This window comes from Leptonychotes weddellii, chromosome 11 (genome assembly GCF_054177405.1).
Source record: "Leptonychotes weddellii isolate Sample4059 chromosome 11, ASM5417740v2, whole genome shotgun sequence".
NCBI lineage: Eukaryota > Metazoa > Chordata > Mammalia > Carnivora > Phocidae > Leptonychotes > Leptonychotes weddellii.
Genome location: NC_138379.1, coordinates 34,904,624 through 34,927,092, shown reverse-complemented (window position 1 = coordinate 34,927,092; position 22,469 = coordinate 34,904,624). Strand labels below are relative to the sequence as shown.

At 38.8% G+C, this 22,469-nt stretch overlaps 1 protein-coding gene across 2 annotated transcripts in view; it reads left to right on the top strand.

The window, feature by feature from the left end:
* Nucleotides 1-22,469, top strand: part of GTF2H1 (general transcription factor IIH subunit 1) — a 38,449-nt gene that overhangs the window by 13,927 nt on the left and 2,053 nt on the right. Inside the window, exons 5-14 of one of the 2 annotated variants that reach the window (XM_081798487.1) lie at nt 499-592; nt 2,044-2,193; nt 2,320-2,399; nt 6,773-6,900; nt 7,009-7,096; nt 10,596-10,684; nt 11,047-11,164; nt 15,692-15,782; nt 16,241-16,356; nt 18,001-18,093. In XM_081798487.1, the coding sequence (XP_081654613.1) occupies nt 499-592; nt 2,044-2,193; nt 2,320-2,399; nt 6,773-6,900; nt 7,009-7,096; nt 10,596-10,684; nt 11,047-11,164; nt 15,692-15,782; nt 16,241-16,356; nt 18,001-18,093 (1,047 nt within the window). The remainder of the gene's footprint in view (nt 1-498; nt 593-2,043; nt 2,194-2,319; nt 2,400-6,772; nt 6,901-7,008; nt 7,097-10,595; nt 10,685-11,046; nt 11,165-15,691; nt 15,783-16,240; nt 16,357-18,000; nt 18,094-22,469) is intronic. The other variant, XM_081798488.1, reaches the window with a different exon arrangement.

The following is a 22,469-nucleotide window of genomic DNA, read 5'->3' as shown; positions in this document are numbered from 1 at the left end:
GGGAATACCTTACCTGTAGAATTAGAAAGTCGGATTCATTTAGTCTATACCTGGTAGAACCAAAGTGGTATTTATGCATTTAACAAAAATTTGAGTATCAATTACATGTTTAGCATCTTCTTGGGTGCTTAGTAGTGAATTGAATTAATAAGGCCTTCCCTAAAGAAACCAGTCAGATAATATTTGTTTAGTAACCAAGGTTTATAGTTGTTTTGGTAACTCTACAAGTATCATGTTAAAGCTCCACTAGCTATCTACCTATTTGACTATGTTGAATTTTCAAGGACGCAGATTTTACACATCAGTAAGATTATGTGAAACCAAGCCAGGCTTCTTTGAGCCCTCTCTCAATGCCAAAAGTGAGGGTGAGGAACTTAATTTCTGTCTCTGTAGTTTATTCAGAAAGTCTGTTTTGCCAGCTTTGTCCAGTGTCTATTATATGCTTACACATCTTCCCCCGATATTCTAATGAATATATATGTGTGGTCTTTATTTTAGGCTGATGTCCGGCCCCAAACAGATGGATGTAATGGTCTGAGATACAATTTAACCTCTGATATCATTGAGTCCATATTTAGGACGTATCCAGCAGGTAAGAAGAATCAATTTTTCCACATAGTTGAAATATTTCTTTGGATGAATTCAGTAATACATCAGTGAAAAACAAAAAGCTTTACCTTTATTCCTGATGAAGTGCAATAAAATATGTGAAGACATGGTAGTTATTAACGAGTCGGTATATAATGTGCTGTCATCAGTTCATTGGTATGCTGACTTTCCCATTCTTCCATCAGTGGTTCTTAAACTTTATTTACCCTTCAGCATACCTGCACAAAATGACCTGTTCCAGAGGCATCAATAAATGAGTCTCTACAGCAGTAATTTAGATCATCCTTCATGCTGCCTCCAGAGTGACCTTTCTAACCCACAAATCCTTACCCTTGCAGAAACCATCCTAAAAGTATAAATGACTTGACCCCAGCCTTAGCAATTTATGCTGTGCAGCCAAGGTTGAGAACCATCACTTCAGTTATTCTACTGACTAAACAGTTCACTCTCCTCACTCCCTCACTCCTGCTCCTTTAGTCTTTGGAAACAGATATCGGGACCCCATAGAACTCAAGTATTGCCCACTGCCACCGCTATAAAATCCTGACTTCTTTGGGCAGGTAGAAGCCTCCCCTTTGCTTCTGTAGGAGCTTATGTCTGCTTCAGAGAGTTATCAAATTGTAATGTAATTATTTTCATATTTTTCTGATAGTAATAATTATATAGTGTTTATTATATACCAGACACCATTCTGAGGCCTTTATGTATATTAACTCATTTTAGTCATTACAAATAATTCTATGAAGTGGGCACTCTAACTACCTTTATATGACAGATGAGGAAACCAAGATGCACAGAGATTATGTAATTTGCACAAGATCATATAGATTGTAAGTGACAGACCTAGAATTTTTTTTTTTTTTAAGATTTTATTTTTATTTATTTGACAGAGAGAGACAGCAAGAGAGGGAACACAAGCAGGGGGAGTGGGAGAGGGAGAAGCAGACTTCCCGCCAAGCAGGGAGCCTGATGCGGGGCTCGATCCCAGGACCCTGGGATCATGACCTGAGCCGAAGGCAGACACTTAACGACTGAGCCACCCAGGCGCCCCCAGACCTAGAATTTTAAGCTCAGGCTCTCTGGCTCAAGAGACCATGCTTTTAACTTCTTTGCTGATTGGACTGTGAGCTCTTGGAATGTGCTGAACTGATAGTCTGTTGAGTATTGATTCTTGGTATTTCTACTAAAACTTTGAAACTTATTAATTCTCTTGGAGCAAGACAAGGTTTTGTTTGTAATTTGTGAAGATTCCTAAAGGTAGATAGTGTATCAGCTAATCTCTCAAGTTATATTTATTACAACTAGATTATTATATACAGTATATAAAGTTGAGCAGTTCAATATAGTTTTTACTATTAGTATATATTTCAATTAATTTGAGAGATTTTAAGAAATGGAAATTCTGTATGTAACTTTTATGGTTTTTTTCTACAGTAAAAATGAAATATGCAGAAAATGTTCCCCACAACATGACAGAAAAGGAATTTTGGACACGTTTCTTTCAGTCCCATTACTTTCACAGGGACCGGCTGAATACAGGGTCCAAGGACCTCTTTGCAGAATGTGCCAAAATAGATGAAAAAGGTAGCTGTTTATCCCTGACACACATTAAATTTAATTTGCTGCTCTCTAGTCATAGTGCTGTTAGTGAATTTTTTATTTCTAAGGAAGGTCAGACTTGACCAACTTTTTATTTCATTGCTTTTCCAGGGTTAAAAACAATGGTTTCATTAGGAGTGAAAAACCCACTACTTGATTTGACAGCTTTGGAAGATAAACCATTAGATGAGGTACGTAGTATTAAAAGAATTTATGAGAGGGGTGCTTGGCTAGCTCAGTTGGTAGAGCATGTGATTCTTGATCTAGGGGTTGTGAGTTCGAGCCCCATGCTAGGCATAGAACCTACTAAAAACAAAAAACATACATATTTTTTAAGGTTTTATTTATTTATTTGATAGAGAGGGCGCCTGGGTGGCTCATATGGTTAAGCGTCTGCCTTCGGCTCAGGTCACGATCCCGGGGTCCTGGGATCGAGTCCCGCATCGGGCTCCCTACTCAGTGGGGAGCCTGCTTCTCCCTCTGCCTCTCTCTCTGTCTCTGATGAATGAATAAAATTTAAAAAAAAAAAAAAATAGAGACAGAGAGAGCACAAGTGGGGGGAGGGGCAGAAGGAGAGGAAGAAGGACAAGCAGACTCCCCAGTGAGCACAGAGCCTGACGCAGGGCTCAATCCAAGGACCCCGAGATCACAACCTGAACCAAAATCAGACACTTAACCAACTCTAAGCCACCCAGGCACCCCACAAAAAAACAGATTTTAATTAAAAGGAATTTATGAGATAAAACAGTCTTCCTAGTCTTCAACTAGTTTAAAAATTGCTTTCAGTGTAGATATTCCACTTTTGAGAATATAAAATAAAGTTTTGTTATTTGGAGTGATTTATCAGAAGTGCTTGTCAATAGCACTGTTTGCTATTGCTATTGCTAATTGCCTTGAAAAACTGAAATTCCTATATGACTTGCTAAAACTTTTTTAAAAGAATTTTCCTCCCATTGGTACTTCTGTAGGTAATGTGAAGGCTTAACGTATTTGTGAGTCAAGCTTTATTCTCTGACATTAATCTAAAGAAATGTGGATAAATATCAGTAGGCCAAGAAAAGATAACAAACATTTTTCCATAGCCCAGTGTTTGTCAGACTTTGATCACACCCATGACCCTTGCCCCGCACTAGTTCCAATAAGTTTCAACAGCTAGACCACCAAGTATGCACCACCTACCTCCACATCGTGACTACAGACTTACAGATGTATCCGGTCACGGGGAAAGATGGGATCCCTTTTGATTGAGGGATTCCCTACCTCTCAATTCCATCCCTGCCCTTACTTGTAAGCTAGGAGCCAGCCTTCCTCAGTTATTCTCTTCACACTCAGATATTCATTTTCTTACCTTTCTTTTGGTCCTCTTCTGCTGGCCATATACACATGCTTAAACCTTCCTGTCTTGTCTTTTTCTAAACTTTTTCCTTTATTTTAGTGTATGGTACTCACGAGGTGAGGAAACCAATGTTTAAACTTTTGACCTACAGTCTTTAGCAGAAAATAATCCTTGGTGCCCAGATGAGTCATTTCCTTAATGAAATTGAGTTTTCTTGGTAATTCTCCACATTCAGGCACTTCCTTTGTAAATTTCAGCATATAAAACATGGTCCTCCTTAATCATCCTGAAAAATGAAGCTTTGTGAAGCTTAAAGGTATAGCTTAATATGGGGAAAAGATTTTAGTGCCTTTTTTTTTTAATTTTAAGATTTTATTTGAGAGAGAGACCAGAGATTACAAGCAGGCAGAGGGAGAGGAAGAAACAGACTCACTGCTGAGCAGGGAGCCCGATGTGGGGCTCGATCCTGGAATCCTGGGATCATGACCTGAGCTGAAGTCAGACGCTTAACCAACTGAGGCACCCAGGCACCCCATTAGTGCTTTTAAAAAAAATAAAAATGGGGCATCTGGGTGGCTCAGTCATTGAGCGTCTGCCTTCAGCTCAGGTCATGATCCCAGGATCCTGGGATCGAGCCCTGCATCAGGCTTCCCTGCTCAGCAGGAAGCCTGCTTCTACGTCTCCCACTCCGCCTGCTTGTGTTCCTGCTCTCGCTATCTCTCTCTCTGTCAAATAAATAAATAAATAATCTTTTTTAAAAATGTAATAAATAAAAATAAAAATGATGGGGCGCCTGGGTGGCTCAGTTGGTTAAGCGACTGCCTTCAGCTCAGGTCATGATCCTGGAGTCCCTGGATCGAGTCCCGCATCGGGCTCCCTGCTCGGCGAGGAGCCTGCTTCTCCCTCTAACCCTCCCCCCCTCTCATGTACTCTCTCTCTCTCATTCTCGCTCTCTCAAATAAATAAATAAATCTTTAAAAAAAAAAAAAATGATGGTATATTGGGGGGTGTCTAGCTGGCTCAGTTGGAAGAGTATGCGACTCTTGAGCTTAGGATTGTGAGTTCGAGCCCCACTCTGTGTGTAGATTACTCAAATTTTTTAACTTTAAAAAAAATGATGGTATATTACACATAATCATGTGTGACTTTGTTCTTCACTTTGCCTGTTATCACTATCAGTTCAAGGTAAACCATAGTTAAGTACATAGACTATAAAGCCAAACTACCTGGCTTATAGACTGTCATTTTTTTTTTAACATTTCTAAGCCCAGTTTTCTTATAAAATGAGGTTGATAGTACTGACCATAGCAGGGAGTAGGAAAATTGAGGAGATGTTGGTTAAGGGTACCAGCTTGCCACTAGCAGATAAATAAGTTCTAGAGATCTAGATGCACAGCATATAGTCAACAATGCTGTATTACAAACTTCAGAGTTGCTGCATCTTAGTCGTCCTTACCACAAAACAGGAAATGATAATTACATGACATGACAGAGATGTCAGTTTTAGGGTAATCATTGTAATATATAAATATCAAGTTAACACATTTTATACCTTTAACTTATAAAATATTAACGTGTCAATTATATCTCAGTTGAAAAAATGCAATACAAAAAAGGTGTTGACTTTATAGGATTGCTACAAGAGTGAAGAGTGTGGTACACAGTGAGTGTTCAACAAATAATAGGTGTTACTATTATTTGTTTTTAGTGCCTGCCCAGTATTCCATTGTATGGACATGTAAACATTTATATAACCAATCCCCTTAATGGAAATGTTAGGTGATTCAGTTTTTCCTTTGGTGCCTCTTTTTCCTCTATCATCCTCTAGTTGTTGTAAACTCTCCCATGATACGACCTTTGGCCACCTTCTGAATACGTCATCTTCATTCCATTGCTTAAATAGCGCCTCCTCTCCATCCAGTCACTGTATCATGCCACCCTATTTTCTTCGTACCATTTGTTATTTTCAAAAGTGATCTTCTCTCAGTAGAGTATAAGTTTTGTGAGGGTGCCTCTTGTTTACTGGCCTATTCCCTGCATGTGGCATATAAAAGGCATCAGTAATTATTTGATAAAGGGATGAATGGTATAGGAGTCTTTTTGTAATCTTTCATTTACCTTTGTAGCCTTATGTCTCACCAATCCCTGACCCACGCTTCATTCAAGGTGTAACTGCAGTACAGAAAAACGCCATGACACATATGCATTATGTTGTTTGTACACCTATATTTAAGCAGTTTCCTCCCCTGAAATGTTACTGTCTTCATGTCTGGCTTGCAAGCACTTGATCAATTTATGGTGCTCCATGAAGCTTTTTTGAACTTACCTCTGCTCTCCTCCAGTGGGATTGGCTCCTTCCTCATGCAGCACATAGAAGTCTTAACTATGTGTACTGGCTTACAGCCCAACACCCTACTAACTAGTATTCTGGCTCATTTGGCACAAGGTCTTAACAACTTTCTGTCTGTAAGGCCTAGTACAAACTCAGTACATGTTTGAAAATATCTGTTTCTCCAATATCTCTTTTTACAGAGTTTGGAAAAGTTGACTATCCTTGCTTAGACTAATACTTAAAAAGTTATAAAGCCAGAATTTGAATCCATATTTATGTGACTCCAAAGTCCATGCTTTTTTTCCACTGTATTCTATTTCTTCATTTAATATTTTGCAAACTATATCCAAAACTGCTCTTTAAAAAAATTCACAGTTCGGGGCACCTGGCTGACTCAGTCTGGAGCATGCAACTCTTGATCTCAGGGTTGTTAAGTTTGAGCCCCACATTGGGTGTAGAGATGACTTAAAATATTTTTTTTAAAAATGCACGGTTTAAGTTTTTGTTTTTGTTTTTTTTAAGATTTTATTTATTTGAGAGTGGAAGAAAGAGCACAAGCAGGGGGGTGGGGCAGAGAGAGAGAGAAAAACAGACTCCTTGCTAAGCAGGGAACCCGATGCGGGGCTCAATCCCAATGGTCCTGGGATCATGACTTGAGCCACTGAGGCACCCCAGAATGCACGGTTTAAGATTATTTTTGTGATGGCAGAAGGGGCATATTGTCTTTTTTATGTGTATGTAACTTTTTAAATATTTATCTGTAAAAATTGAGTAATGCTCAGAATTAATATAGTCCCATCATGCAGAGAATTTTTTCAGCTAAGCGTGTCTCTCATAATGGATAAGAAAACCAGAACTTTATTTTGATTTTTAATCTTCCAAATTGTTTCTCACAGGGCTATGGCATTTCTTCCATGCCATCTACTTCTAATTCTAAATCCATAAAGGAGAATAGTAATGCTGCCATCATCAAGAGGTTTAACCATCACAGTGCCATGGTCCTGGCAGCAGGTCTCAGGAAACAGTTAAGTATACATGCAAAGGTGCAATAACTAGGCTTTTCAAGGTAGCCAGATGGAATTGTGTTGTTGTTCTGCTTGTGGTTTTTAACATTTTCCCCCTTTGTTTTAAGAGAAGCACAAAATGAACAAAATGGTGAGCCCAGCAGCGTCGATGGAAATTCTGGAGATGCAGATTGCTTCCAGCCAGCAGTCAAAAGGGTATGGGTAAAAAGTTCAGAAGGTTTAGAGCTCAGGTTTCTCCAGATACCTTGTATAACGGCTAGAATTTTATGTTAATCCTTGATTACTTCAAATGACTCCATTCTTCTGGCCAAGACGTTAAGCATTTGGCATAAATTATAGAACGTTTTAAAGAATCTTGGTTTTAACTTGCCAGCCAGCTTTCCATGCACTCCTGTCTATTAACTGTTCTTACTGGTTTTGTTCTCTTTTTTCCTTCACATGTACACATACACACATATTGACATACAGTTTGTGTTCTGGGCAAGAGTATTCAACAAAGGCAGTATGACAGGAAGAAAAACTAAAGGTTTGTGTATATGATTTTAAAAGATAGGATTGGGGCCTCATATTACACCTAGCATTTGTGAGTTAGAAATGTGTTCTTATTAAATTTCGAAGAAATCATTTGGGGCTGTGGGGGAATATGGACAGAATTATCTACTTCCATATTTCTTTCCTTACAACTTTGCCAAGCTACTCTGCCTCTCTGTTTTTTCAAGTTCCTCCCCAGTTATAAAAATAAATACGATGAAGCTTTCTTAGAGGGCAATCAAGCAATATGTATTAAAATTTTAAAGGTCTGTGCCCTTAATTCCATTTTTGGGACGGCATTTCATTTTGGACAGTTATCTAAAAAGGAAAAGATGTGCAGGTATTCAGATACAAATACTCATTACAGTATTATAATAAAATAGCAAACATTCTAGTAATAATATCTGTGGTATGCCCATACAATGGAGATTGGTGCAGCTATGAATAACTTGAAAAGGATTAATGACTTACTGAATTAAAAAGAGTTCACATATACCATAACAGTAGCTTAATTCATAAAAAATTAAATTCAAGAAATTGGGCATCTGGGTGGTTCAGTCGGTTGTGCGTCTGCCGTAGGCTCAGATCATGATCTCCCGGAATCATGAGCCCCACATCGGGCTCCCTGCTCAGCGGGGAGTCTGCTTCTCCCTCTGCTCCTCACCCCACCCTTGTGCTCTCTCTCTCTCTCTCTCAAATAAATAGTCTTCTTTAAAATAAATCCAAGAAACCATTTTTGAGTTGTTGAAAATATTAGGGGGTGGGAAACAAAAATGAAGGAGTTCATACCCTCAGTGTCTATAGGGAAGACGAAAACAAAAGTTTCTCAGAATAAAGCTTGAAGTATAGTAATTGTGTTATTTATAGGAGGAATCAAAGAAAATAAAAATTCATGAATTAAATAAATGAAAAGTTCACAGGACAGACTGTGTGATACAATTTCACATGTAAAAAAATGCTTATGAACTTTTTAAAAAACACCTTCAAAAGAATATGCTAAATGGTTATCTTTAAGATAAGTCTTACACTTTAGTTCATTTTCCAGTAACTTAATGTTTCTAAAGGCACATATACTTCTTTTTATTATTATTATTTTTTAAGATTTTATTTATTTAGGACGCCTGGGTGGCTCAGTCGTTGGCGTCTTCCTTCGGCTCAGGTCATGATCCCAGGGTCCTGGGATCGAGCCCCGCATCAGGCTCCCTGCTCCGCGGGAAGCCTGCTTCTCCCTCTCCTGCTCCCACTCCCCCGCTTGTGTTCCCTCTCTTGCTGTGTCACAGGCGCCCCACATATATACTTTTAAAATTAACAGAGCCAGGGGAACCTGGGTGGCTCAGTCGGTTAAGCATCTGCCTTCAGCTCAGGTTATGATCCTGGGGTCCTGGGATTGAAGCCCCACATTGGGCTCCCCACTCAGCGGGGTGTCTGCTTCTCCCTATCCCTCTGAACCTTCCCCTTTTCTCATGCTCTTGCCTTCTTTCTCACTCTCAAATGAGTAAAATTTTTTTTTTTAACAAAGCCAATAAGATTTGTTTTCTTTTTAAGTTTTTATTTAAATTCCAGTTAGCATATGGTGCAATATTAGTTTTCAGGTGTACAGTTTATTTTTTTTTTAAAGATTTTATTAATTTATTTGAGAGAGGCCGAGATCACTACCTGAGCCAGAGGCGGCCACTTTGAAAAATATTTATGGGTTGAATAAATATTTTTTTTCTAAGAAAAGTTAAACTAAAATGAAAGTTACAGAGAGGAGTTTAAGATGAAATCTAGGCAATGATGCTTTTCTTTGCAATACTGTGGCACTAAGTACGTTTGATTCTTGGTAATTAAGGAGTTGTCAAAAATCATGGTTTGTGTGAATTTTCACAATGTTCACTAATAAATGCTGACTCTAGACATTCTTTCAAATCAATAGTTTGAAATAGTCTGATGTATGTTCTGCAGAAGGGTTTTATAGAATGAGAGATTCAGAAGTAATAATAGAGTCCTTACTTTTATGGAGTTTCCAGTGAGGTTTGAGAGGTCACCGAATGAGGCCTTGGCAGAAGTATAGGATTTGGGTTATCAGGGGAGGTTAGGTTAGGGACATGACTTAGGTAAGGAACAGCAGGGATAGAAATGAACTTGATCTTACGTGAAAAGTAATGAAGATTAAATTTCGGTATGCCTTGAAGTTGGTAGAAAGGTGGAGAGAAAGTTGTAAAAAAAAAATTCGTCTGAGTCTAAAGTGGGAGACTGATGAATGTGTTACTCTGAATATTGTGCTGTGGTCAGATCTTTTCCTGTACTACAAGGGGACTAGTCAAACTGTCCAAATAGGGGCAATTTCAATACTAAGTTTTCAAGTTGATCTTTTTTGAGAGATACTTAATAACCAAAATGTTTTGAACCTACTCTTGGTAGCTACAGATGAGGGTTGACCAGATGAATTTCATAGCTACATAAGGGATGAACTATTGTAGAATTATTTTCACAAATGGCCAAAGCAAACAGACTGCTTTTTTATGTCTTTTATAATTAACATAGGCTGTAGAAATTTAGCAGTCTTTTACTAGCACAGGAGAAAACAGGTTAGTAAAACCAAAATAAAGAGTACAGAAGTAAACCCAAATACATGGAGGAATTAAATAAACATATGATAAACATGGTATTTCAGAATCCATGGGAAACAACAGATTATTCTACAAATGGTGTTGGGAGGACTGATTAGTAAAAAGAAACTCAGATTCCTTATTCCAAAATAAATACTAAGTGGATCAAAGACTTAAGCAAATAATTAATCCACAGAAGAATAAACAGTAAGGGAATAATTAAAACCAAACACCACCAAATGAGAAGAAAAAGTATTTGCAACACATATAATAAATTAGTCCTACTTATTTGGTGGAAGAATAGTAAAATACACCATTTTCACCTGCCAGACTATTAAAAACTAGAAGTTCAGTAATACTTAAAGATGGTCAGAGTGTAGGAAAACAGGTACTCTGTAAGTGGTTGGTGAGAAAATGAGTTCAACCAGTTGTAGAGTAGTCATCTCTAGGAATTGAAGTTCATGGTGGGAAGCCTTCATATTTTACCCTCTGCAGAGTTGTACTTTTTCAATAATGTTCATTACTTTTGTAAGAAAAACTTACCATAAAAAGTACTGTGTTGATAATTACAGGCAAAGTTGCAAGAGTCCATTGAATATGAAGATTTGGGGAAAAATAATTCCATAAAAACAATTGCACTAAACCTCAAGAAGTCAGATAGGTAAGTTTGGTCAATATTAACTTGAGGCACAACAGTTATATAACACAAATCACTGCAGAGTATATTCTGCAAGGATAGCACTCAAGTTTTAAATCCCTTTGTTACCATAAGAATACAGTATCTTTTTTCCTTGAAAATTTACTTTGCATTTCAGAAAAGGATGCTTAAATGATCAAAGCCAAGATAAAAATGTGGTTCTCTGTGCTATTTTCTTATTGCCCGTATAGGAATTAAGTTATTTTACTCAAATCTGTTTAAATACATTATTATTTTTTGCTTTGGGGACATGGAGACTGCTAAAATATTTGAAGGACAAATGTTTATTCTGTGTGATTAGTAATTTCTTCTTTGCTAATCTTCAGGTATTATCACGGTCCAACTCCAATCCAGTCACTACAGTATGCAACAAGTCAGGACATTATTAATTCTTTTCAAAGTATTAGGCAAGAAATGGAAGCTTATACACCTAAATTAACTCAGGTAGGTGACTCGTACTGTTTGAAACCCAGAATTCCCATAGTTCTTTCCTCAGCTTATGAGCACAACCAAATTGAACTACATAAGCTGTTTTAATTGGGTTTAAAGACATATTTCTACAAATAAATTGAAAAAAAAATCAAGAGGTAGGGAAAAAAAGGTATTTGGCATATTCCAGAAGTATCTAAAGTTAAGATGATATTGAAAAATAGATGAGTTTTGTGATTGCTCGTTTTTTTCCTTCCATATACACAGTGTTATTGGGAAAATTTCCCAGATTACCAAAAAACTTGGACATCACTGTCTAGATAATTCTGCATGATCTCAGACTAGAATATATAAAATTGAGCTTATTGTCTAGTCTTTATTTTTCCTTGTTCTTATTCATACTTATTTTTTTTTTAAAGATTTTATTTATTTATTTGTCAGAGAAGAGAGCACAAGCAGGGGGAGCGGCAGGCAGAGGGAGAAGCAGGCTCCCCGCTGAGCAGGGAGCCTGATGCGGGATTCGATCCCAGGACTCTGGGGTCATGACCTGAGCCAAAGGCAGACGTTTGGCTGACTGAGCCACCCAGGCATCCCTCTTATTCATACTTAAATTGATCAAGAAGTTCTGTCTGTTCTTCAGTATTTCTTGACTCCTTGGTTTAGGCAAACGGGATCAGGTTTCCACAATACCACTACAAGTTAGCTTTCTAAAAACATAAATTTATCACCCTGCAGCTTAAAACTGTTTTAAAACTTAAGTTTTAAAACTTAAAATTTTTACTGCCCCCTTTCATTGCAATAGTAATTGAATGCCTTTGTCTGGTGAGCCAGAGCCTTTACGGTCTGGCCCTAATCCACATCTCAGTTTCAGTCCCAGCCATATCTTCACCATTCCCTTCCGCACATAATCAAGAGTCTTCTCTCCAGCCTAAAACGGTAAACTTCCTAGAAAACAGAGAAGGCTCAGGCTTTCTCTCTTCTTAGAATGCCCTTAGCCTGTTTCTGCCCCTGAGGAACTAATAATTATCCAAAACTCAGCTCAAATTTCATTGTCTCTGTAAAGCAATCCTCAACATGCCCAGTAACAAGTTTGGGGTGGGGGGCGTGTCTGTTTTTGTAAACCCTGAGGCAGAGTTCATTCATGTCTTGTAGTGCTTGTCACATATTTGTAACTTATTTTTTACTTTTTATTTTGAAGTAAACTCAGATTTATAGAAAGTTGGAAAAAAAAAAAGTTTTCTGGCCCATTTTGAGAGTAGAAACTCTGAAGTATTTCAGTTTGTATTTCCTAAAACAAGATACTCTCATAAATAACACAGTATAATTACAGAAATGATAAGTTAACATTGATAGAGAGCATTATTATCAAACCTTTAGGTCTTAAAAAATTTTACCAGTTGTACCATCGGTGTCCCTTACAGCAAAGAAAACTCTTTTTGGTCCAGCATCTAAGTCAGGTTCATAAGTTGCATTTAGTTCTCATGTCTTTTTAGTCTCCTTTCAGATGGAATCATTTTTTCAACCTTTCTTTGTTTTTCATGATCTTGATATTGGAGTAAAAGCCAGTTTTTTGTAAAATGCCCTCAATTTGAGTTTCTCTAATGTTTCCTCATGATTAGATTCACATTAGGCGTTTTTGGCAGGAATACCACAGTGAGGTGTCCCTCAGTGTATCATATCAGAAGGCGCGTATTTATTTTTCCTAACTTCTGATCACTTGGGTAAGGTAGTATCTACCTGGTTTCTCCACCAAAAAGTTACTGGTTTTCCCTTTGTAATGAGTTTTTTTTTTTTTTTAAGATTTTATTTATTTATTTGAGAGAGGGAGAATGAGAGATAGAGAGCACGAGAGGGAAGAGGGTCAGAGGGAGAAGCAGATTCCCTGCTGAGCAGGGAGCCCAATGTGGGACTCGATCCTGGGACTCGAGGATCATGACCTGAGCCAAAGGCAGTCAGTCGCTCAACCAACTGAGCCACCTAGGTGCCCTGTAATAAGTTACCTTGAGAGATACTTTAAGACTATGTAAATATTCAGGCACCTGGGTGGCTCGGTCATTGGGCGTCTGCCTTCGGCTCAGGTCAGGTCCTAAGCAGGGTCCTGGGATCGAGCCCCGCATTGGGTTCCCTGCTCAGGGGGAAGCCTGCTTCTCCCTCTCCCTCTCCCCCTGCTTGTGTTCCCTTTCTCGCTGTGTTTCTCTCTGTGAAATAAATAAATCTTTAAAAAAAAAAAAAAACTGTAAATATTTCTTATCAAACTTTTATCCATTAGTTTTTTAGAATCCAGTGGTGATTCTTACCAAAAACAATTACTACTGTAGTGGTGGTTAAATGGTTATCTATTTTTTTTTTTCCAAGAGATTGAGCAAGTGCATAAGCGATGGGAGGGGCAGAGGGAGAGAATCTTAAGCAGGCTCCACACGGAGCACAGAGCCTGACACAGGGCTTGATCTCACGACCCAGAAAGCATGACCTGAGCTGAAGTCAAAGAGTCGGACGCCCAACCGACTGAGCCACCCAGGTGACCCAAGTGGTGATTTTCTGATTCCATCATCCCTCCTACATTTGTCATTTGACACTTTGCTAAGACGAAGAGCTTCCCTTTCCTTCTTACATATTTATTTATATCAGAATGGATTCATGGGTTCTTACATTATTCTATGGGTTATGAACTGTTGCTGTTTTTTTGTTAAACCAAGGTATGATATACATACCGTAAAATGTACCTTTTTTAGTCTCTTGCAGATTTTAATAAACATACACAGTTGTGTAACCATTGACACAATCAAGTAAAAAAAGCAGTTTTGTCACGCCCCCAGAAATGTACCCATGCATCTTTGCAATTAGACCCTTCCCAGGCCCCTCAGGCTGGCTCCTGTATCTTTCTGACGATGGCTTCATCAATTTTTTTTTTTTTTAAGATTTTATTTATTTATTTGAGAGAGAGAGAATGAGAGAGAGCACATGAGAGGGGGGAGGGTCAGAGGGAGAAGCAGACTCCCTGCCGAGCAGGGAGCCCGATGCGGGACTCGATCCAGGGACTCCAGGATCACGACCTGAGCCAAAGGCAGTCGCTCAACCAACTGAGCCACCCAGGCGCCCTCATCAATTTTTGAGTACCTTACTTTATGGAACAGTGAGATAGATGTTCTGGGTTCATCTTATGCTTTCCCTGCCCCAGCCACAGAATCTTCTTTAGTGCTGGGTAGATGTAGAAACCAAGATCTGGGGGTGCCTGGGTGGCTCAGTTGGTTAAGCATCCCACTCTTGGCTGGCATCATGGCATCAGGGTTGCGAGATCGAGCCCCGCATCAGGCTCTGCACTCAGCACGGAGTCTGCCTCGGATTCTCTCTTTGTGTGTAGAATAAATAAATAAATCCTTTAAAAAAAAAGAAAGAAAGAAAGAAAAGAAACCAAGACCTGAGTGCAGTGTACTCATTTCTATTGGGGTATCATTTGCTGCTGGTGTTATTGTCCCTTCCACGGGCAGAGCTGAGAAATACATGTATGTATATATATGCACACATAATAAATTTGGGATTATTTGACTATTATTTCTTTTTGGAATATAAATGTCCAACATCTGGCCCTTGGGCCCAAGTAGACCGTCCTAACTTTTTTAAGCTGTGTTCAATCTTAGATACTTAAATTCTTCCCCAAACCTACTGTGCATCCCAAAAATGATTTCATATCTGAGACCCATGAATTGAGACAGGAAGGCCCAAGAAGTTATCTGTCCTTGGGTGTGTATACCTGCGTGCAGCCCGTGGCTAATCAGCAAACTCAGCAATCACTGAAGCTTCTGGTTCTGACACATCATAACATTTCTGACAAAGGGAAATAGGAATAGCATGAGTTCCCATGTTCCCTTGACTCGTGGTTGTCATGTCCTGTACTCTTACAGCAAGTTGAAAATTTGTTCTCATCCAGTCCATACACACATGGATTTCTACTTATAAGAACATCATTGAAAAGCCATAGACATACTAACCCTGCACTTGAGCTATTCGCCAAATGATTTGTTCCCCTGTAACCACAGTGCCTGGCACTTGTTAGGCAGTCACTGAATAGGTAGGTCAGTTATTTTCCTAACTGTTGATACTGATCTAGTGGGGAGTATTTTTTTCCCCTTTTGGCTAGGTATATTCACTTCCTTGGAAAAATGACAAATGATCTATTTCTGCTCTGTTGAGGGTTTTTTTTTTTTTTCCGCTAACTGCCAGCAAGTATACATGTTAACATGTTGTTTTACGTGTTTTCTTAAGCTCAGTTTTACCTTCAGTGATAGGAGTTCACAAATTGAGTTGGTGCTTAAGAAAGGGCTCTACTAGGCAGAAGTGTGAGTTTTGAGATCTAGAGACTTGCCTAGTATTGCTGGAAGCCTGGTAGGTGTTCTGTTTCTGTGCGCACTGAAATCATTCACTCTGGCTGCTGTAAATTATGTATTGTGATGCAGGAATAAAGATGGACGCTGTAAAACTGAAATAGGAAGTGAGAAAGATGGCAGGAAGAGGAAAACCACTCTGTGTGTCTTCATTTTTCAGGTTCTCTCAAGTAGTGCTGCCAGTGGTACGATCCCAACACTGTCACCCGGAGGGGCACTCATGCAGGGGGGCGCTCAGCAAGCCGTAAACCGTACGTGCGGGGCCACTTTCTCACTTACGTAAGCTCTAAAGAGCGAGTTGGGAGCAATGCTAAAGTAATTAGGTTGGTTTTTCTCTGGAGCATTTCTGGAACTTCTGTTTTTATGCACATAGATCCTGAGATCTGTTTAGACAAGAGCTTAGATTTCATAATTATCTTAATATTACAAACAGTAGTACATTGTTAGTCTCCCTATATCATACTATAAAATACTTAGTTTTTTACTTTCCGACCTCTTAGAATAAAGGGAAACCTGAAAATTGCTCCAGAATCTCAGGGAATTAAAATTTAAATGAAGATCTGTTAGTCACAAAATCATTAACCTATCTCAGGATAGCACATCCTGGTTTGGCATTGGCCAAGTACACATGTTCAGATTTATTCTGTGGTTGTTCTTTCAGAGATTGTACATATGTGAAAATTAACTCATCCAGTTCTTTCTTCTGCAGAGATGGTGCCAAATGATATTCAGTCTGAATTGAAACATCTTTATGTGGCTGTTGGGGAACTTCTACGGCACTTCTGGTCCTGCTTTCCTGTTAATACGCCATTCCTAGAAGAAAAGGTCAGAGTTGATTCCAAACACAGCCAGCTCTGTGGTAGTGTGACTTTGAACTGTTATTTTGAAATTAGAAAATTGTATTGAGTGTTTACCGTGTGCTAAACACTCGGATATCTCCTTGCATACATTAATTTAAGCCTACAGCATCTTTTTTTTTTTTTTAAGATTTTTTATTTTTTATTTATTTGAGAGAGAGAGCATGAGAGGGGGTAGGGTCACAGGGAGAAGCAGACTCCTTGCCAAGCAGGGTCCCCATATGGGACTTGATCCCAGGACTCCAGGATCATGACCTGAGCCAAAGGCAGTCGCTTAACCAACTGAGCCACCCAGGCGCCCAAGCCTACAGCATCTTAATGGAGTAGATATTGAAACTCATTTTATAGATGAAGAAACTTGAAATCCAGACCAGTGCTATAACTTATGAGTGTACATCTTAAAACTTGTGTCTAGGTGTAAGCCACTAGGAGCAATTAAAAACAGAGACCCAAAAAAATTACATCAGTAAAATTATTTGGTATATTTTTTAGAGGTAATGAAATTCAAACTGAGATTGACAACAAATATAGCACTAGCTGTTTAATAACACTAAAACCTTTTTAACCAATTAAAGGAGAGTTGACAAATGGGAAAATATAGTATTGATAATAATAGTTTAAGTATATAGATTGCTCTTTTAAACAACCCTTAAGAGAAAAGGTTAAATACCCCATTAAAAATAATAGACAAGAGACTTTTAACAGGCACCTCACTAAAAAATGAAGCTGGCTCAGTAAACCTAAGGAAATTTTCATACACACTAGTATTCAAATAAATTATCTTTAAAACTACAGTGAAAGAGTATTTTTTAAATCTGTGGTTTTTAAAAGAACAGAAAATTTAAAATTATCAGTGGTGACCGGGTTGCTAAGAGTCCTTTCTTCCACTACTCTTACTACCTTTTTAAAAAATGCTTTGACCCAGAAATTCAATGTTTAGGAATTTAACCTAAGGAAATAATTAAGAATATTTAGCAATAGAGATGTTCCTCTACCACTGTCTCTGAAAGAAAATGTGGAAGTGGCCTGTCTACCAGAAGAGGTTTAATTAAAAAGCATTTGCGGGGCACCTGGGTGGCTCAGTCGCTAAGCGTCTGCCTTGGGCTCAGGTCATGGTCCCAGGGTCCTGGGATCGAGCCCCGCGTCGGGTTCCCTGCTCAGTGGGAAGCCTGCTTCTCCCTCTCCCACTCCCCCTGCTTGTGTTCCTGCTCTCGCTATCTCTGTCAAATAAATAAATAAAAATCTTAAAAAAAAAAAAAAAACATTTGCTGTGCATACATTGAAATCAGTGCATACATTGAAATACAGTGCATCCATTTTTAAATGACGACTTATGCAAGTATTTAATGACTGAAAGATGTTCACGTTAAGTGAAATTTTAAAACCGTATAATAAATGCGTTTATACACATACACAAAAAATATTGAGAGGGATATGAATTATGAACCAAAGTGCTCCTGAATCACTGAGTGGTGGTAGATCTTGCTTCTCTGCCTGAAGCCAATTAATCTAGTAAAAAAAAGAAGTAACCTTCCTGTGTGTGTTTTTCTCTTGCTCCCTGTAGGTTCTTTGGAATTTCTCTGTAATTTATTATTTCTATCATTTTTTGTAGGTAGTAAAAATGAAAAGTAATTTGGAACGATTTCAAGTTACGAAGCTCTGCCCATTCCAAGAAAAAATCCGGAGACAGTATTTAAGCACAAATGTAAGGCAACAATGTGACTTTGGCCTGATTTTCTTTCTCTGTGTTGCAAAAGGATGAAATTAACTTTGTTTTCATGTGAATGAGTAGATACATTTGGGGGATTTATTTTTTTTCTGTTGCTCAGAGTATAATTTTCTTTGAGGTTTTTTGTTTGGGGTTTTTTTGTTTTGTTTTGGGTGGGGGTTTTTTTGTTTTGTTTTTTTGGGGGTTTTTTTGGTAATCTGTGCACCGAGTGTGGAGTTCTCACTCATGACCCGAGATCAAGAGTGGCATGCTCTTCCAACTAAGCCAGCCAGGTGCCCCTCAGAGTACTATTTTTTAAATGCAAAATGTACCATACGTTCAGAAGAGTGTATAAAATACCTAACACTTTTTAAAACAATAAAACAAGTACTTACCCACGAATCATCATAAGAAATGGAACAAAACCAGGACCCATAAGTATTCCCTATCAAGTTGCCTATCCCTCCTTCGCACTCTTCAAGGCCACAACTAACCCCAGCATTTATAATAATCAACTCCATGGGGTTGGTTGGTTTGTTCACTTAAAACACTGTCTCCATGGTGGGGCCATGGAACTCAACCCCACATCAAGAGTTGCATGCTCTACCAACTGAGCCAGCCAGGTGCCCCAATCATCTCCACACTTTATTTTATAGATTTAGAACCTATGTGTATGTTCCTAAAAAATTACTATTTTGAAAACCTGAGGAGCAAGCACAAACCTAACCCTGCAAAGAAAGGCAGAATTGCTCCTCTGTAACAGTAAACCTTATGGTTGCTGCCTAATGGTCTGCCTTCAGCTTCCCTGATTGCTTATAGCAGGGCAGGGCTGTAGGTGAGGTAGTGAGTGAAAAGTGTCACTTTGTGCCCAGGATTTTTAACATTGTTTTTAATGCAAGGCTAGAGCAACCACTTGATATTGAGATCATTTTTTATATGTTATGCAGTCCTCTCTGAGATGACAGGGAAGGAAGAGTATATACAAATTTAGGATTTAGTATTTCAATAAGTAGATTACTCAAAAGGGGGAGTTCTACAATTGAAAGCTGAAAATTCTTCACCAGTGAGGTTTTTGGTGTTTATTCCCCTAATGTTCCAAGTGGTCTTTCTCAAAATATAACAGTAATACTTAACAATCAGGAAAGAAGCTTGAAATACCTTCCTACGTGAGAGCAAGGACAACACATAGGTTTCAGTTCATGTGCCTTCTTGATTGTAACTGCCTGGAGCACTGTGGTAAAATGGATTCTGAGGCCATGTGCATGCATTACCTCAAAGATGTTGCAGGTTTGGCTCCAGATCACTGCAATAAAGTGATTCAAATGAATTTTTCTGTTTCCCAGTGCATGTAAAAGTTAGATTTATACTCTCCTATAGTCTGTTAAGTGTGCAGTAACATTACAGCTTAAAAAACATTGTATATCTTTTTTTTTTTTAAGATTATTTATTTATTTGAGAGAGCGTGAAAGGGAGCACAAGCAGGGAGGAGAGGGAGAAGCAGGGAGCCCCATGCGGGGCTTGATCCCAGGACCCCGAGATCACAACCTGAGCCGAAGGCAGACACACAACCGACTGAGTCACTCTTCTACATCCCTTAATTAGAAAATACTTTATGGTTAAAATTGCTATCCACCTGAGTTTTCAGAGAGTCATAATCTTTTGCTGGTGAAGGGTCTTACCTCTGTGTTGGTGGCTGCTGAAGGTTGGGGTGGCTGTGGCAATTTCTTAAAATAAGACAACAGTGAAGTTTGCTGCATCAATTGACTATTCCTTTCATGAACAATTTCTCTGTGGCATGCAATGCTGTGTGTTAGTATTTCATCCATATTAGGACTTCTTCAGAGTCAGTCCTCTTAAACCCTGCTGCTGCTTTACCAACTAAGCTTATGTAATATTCTAAATGCCCTGTTGTCATTTCTCAACAGTCTTCACAGCATCTTCACCAGGAGTAGATTCCATCTCAAGAAACTACTTTCTTTGCTCAGCCCTGAGAAACAACTCATCCCTTCAAGTTTTATTATGAGATGGCAGCCATTCAGTCACACGTTCAGGCTCCACTTCTCATTCTAGTTCTCTTGCTTTTTCCACCACCCTGCCGTTACTTCCTCCACTGAAGTCTTGAACCATTCAAAATTAACCATGAGGGTTGGAATCAGCTTCTTCCAAATTCTGTTAATGTTGATATTTTGACCTCTTCCAATGAATCACGAATATGCTTAATGGCACCTAGAATGGTGAATCCTTTCCAGAAGGTTTTCATTTTACTTTGCCTAGATCCCTCAGAGGAATCCCTATCTATGGCATTTGTAGCCTTAGGAGATTGTATTTCTTAAATAATAAGACTTAGAAGTCAAAATTACTCCTTAACTCATGGGCTACAGAATGAATGTTGGGTTAACAGGCATGAAGACAATATTCATCTTGTACATCTCCATCAGAGCTCTTGGGTGACCAGGTGCATTGTCAGTGAGCAGTAATATTTTGAAAGGAATCTTTCTGAGTAGGTCTCAATAGTGGGCTTAATATTCACTAAACCATGTTATAAACAGATGTGCTATTTCATCCAGGTTTTGTTCCATTTATAGAGCACAGATGGAAGAGATTTAGCATAATTCTTAACAGCCGTAGGATAATTGAATGGTGAGCATTGGCTAAAACTTAAAGTCACCAACTGCATTAGCTCCTAATAAAGGAATCAGCCTGTCCTTTGAAGTTTTGAAGCCTAGCATTGACTTCTCTCTAGCTATGAAAGTCCTAGATGGCATCTTCCAGTAGAAGGCTGTTTTGTCTATATTGAAAAGCTGTTGGTTAGTGTAGCTACTGCCTTCATTAATTAACTTAGCTAGATCTTCCGGATAACTCGCCACACCTTATACATCAGCACTTGCTGCTTCACCTTGCACTTTTCTATTATGGACACTGCTTCTTTCCTTAAACCTCGTGACTCAACTTCTGCTGGCTTCGGACTTTTCTTCTGCAGCTTCTTCACTTCTCTCAGCCTTCATAGAACTGAAGAGAGTTAGGGCCTTCCTCTACATTAGTCTTTGGCTAAAGGGAATGTTGTGGCTGATGTGGGCTTCTATCCAGACCACTAAAACTTCCTATCAGCAATAAGGCTGTTTTGCTTTCTTACCATTCATTCATATGTTCACTGGAATAACAGTTTTTTTCAAGAACTTTTCCTTTGCATTCACAACTTGGCTAACTGGCACAGGGAAGCTTAGCTTTCAGCCTCAGCTTTCAACACACCTTCCTCGCTAAGCTTCATCATGTCTAGCTTTTGATTTAAAGTGTGAGATGTGTGACTCTTCCTTTCACTTGGACACTTAAAGGCCATTGTAGGGTTATTGGCCTAGTTTCAATATTGTGTGTCAGGAAATGGGGAATCCTGAGGAGAGGGAGAGATGGGGGAAACAGCCAGTTAGTGGAGCAGTCAGAACACAGTTATCGATTAAGTTCACCGTCTTACAGGCATGATTTGTGGTGCCCCAGAGCAATGGCAGAAACATCAAAGTCACACTGGTTACAGGTGACCATAACAATATAATAATGAAAAAGTTTAAAATGTTGCGAGAATTACCAAAATGTGACACAGAATGAGCAAATGCTGCTGAGAAAATGGCACTGATAGACTTGATCAGTGCAGTGTTGTCACAAACCTTCAGTTTGTAAAAAAAAATACACTGAAAAGCACGATAAAATGTTGCATAATAAAACAAGGTATTCCTGTACCACCTGACACAAGGATACGGCATTCATCTCTTCTAATTGGCACTATGGAACCACTGTGCCCATCAAGCAAAATAAATGATTTTTATATACTTTCCAGACAGAACTAAATAACATAATACCCCATCCCCCAATAATGATAACAGATGGGGTAAATAAGAGTGTTTTGTTTTTTTAATTCTATCTCAGGCTGGATCTAAGACATTGACATGCTAAAAGGATTTAGGACTTTCTGTCCCTAACCACATACTGCCAGAACTGACTTGCAGACTTTATAAGACTGTACTTCAACCACATAAACACTGTCCATCTCCGAAGAAACATACTCTGAAGACATTCTCCTTTAGGAGTCATTAGCAACTTAGATAATTGTGTTCCTGTTGACTGCTAGTTATATCCATGACAAGAGTAAAATCCTTTGCTACTCAAGATATGTAGTCCTTACCTGGGGCGCCTGGGTGGCTCAGTTGGTTAAGCGACTGCCTTCGGCTCAGGTCATGATCCTGGAGTCCCGGGATCGAGTCCCGCATCGGGCTCCCTGCTCGGCAGGGAGTCTGCTTCTCCCTCTGACCCTCCCCCCTCTCATGTGCTCTCTCTCATTCTCTCTCTCTCAAATAAATAAATAAAATCTTTAAAAAAAAAAA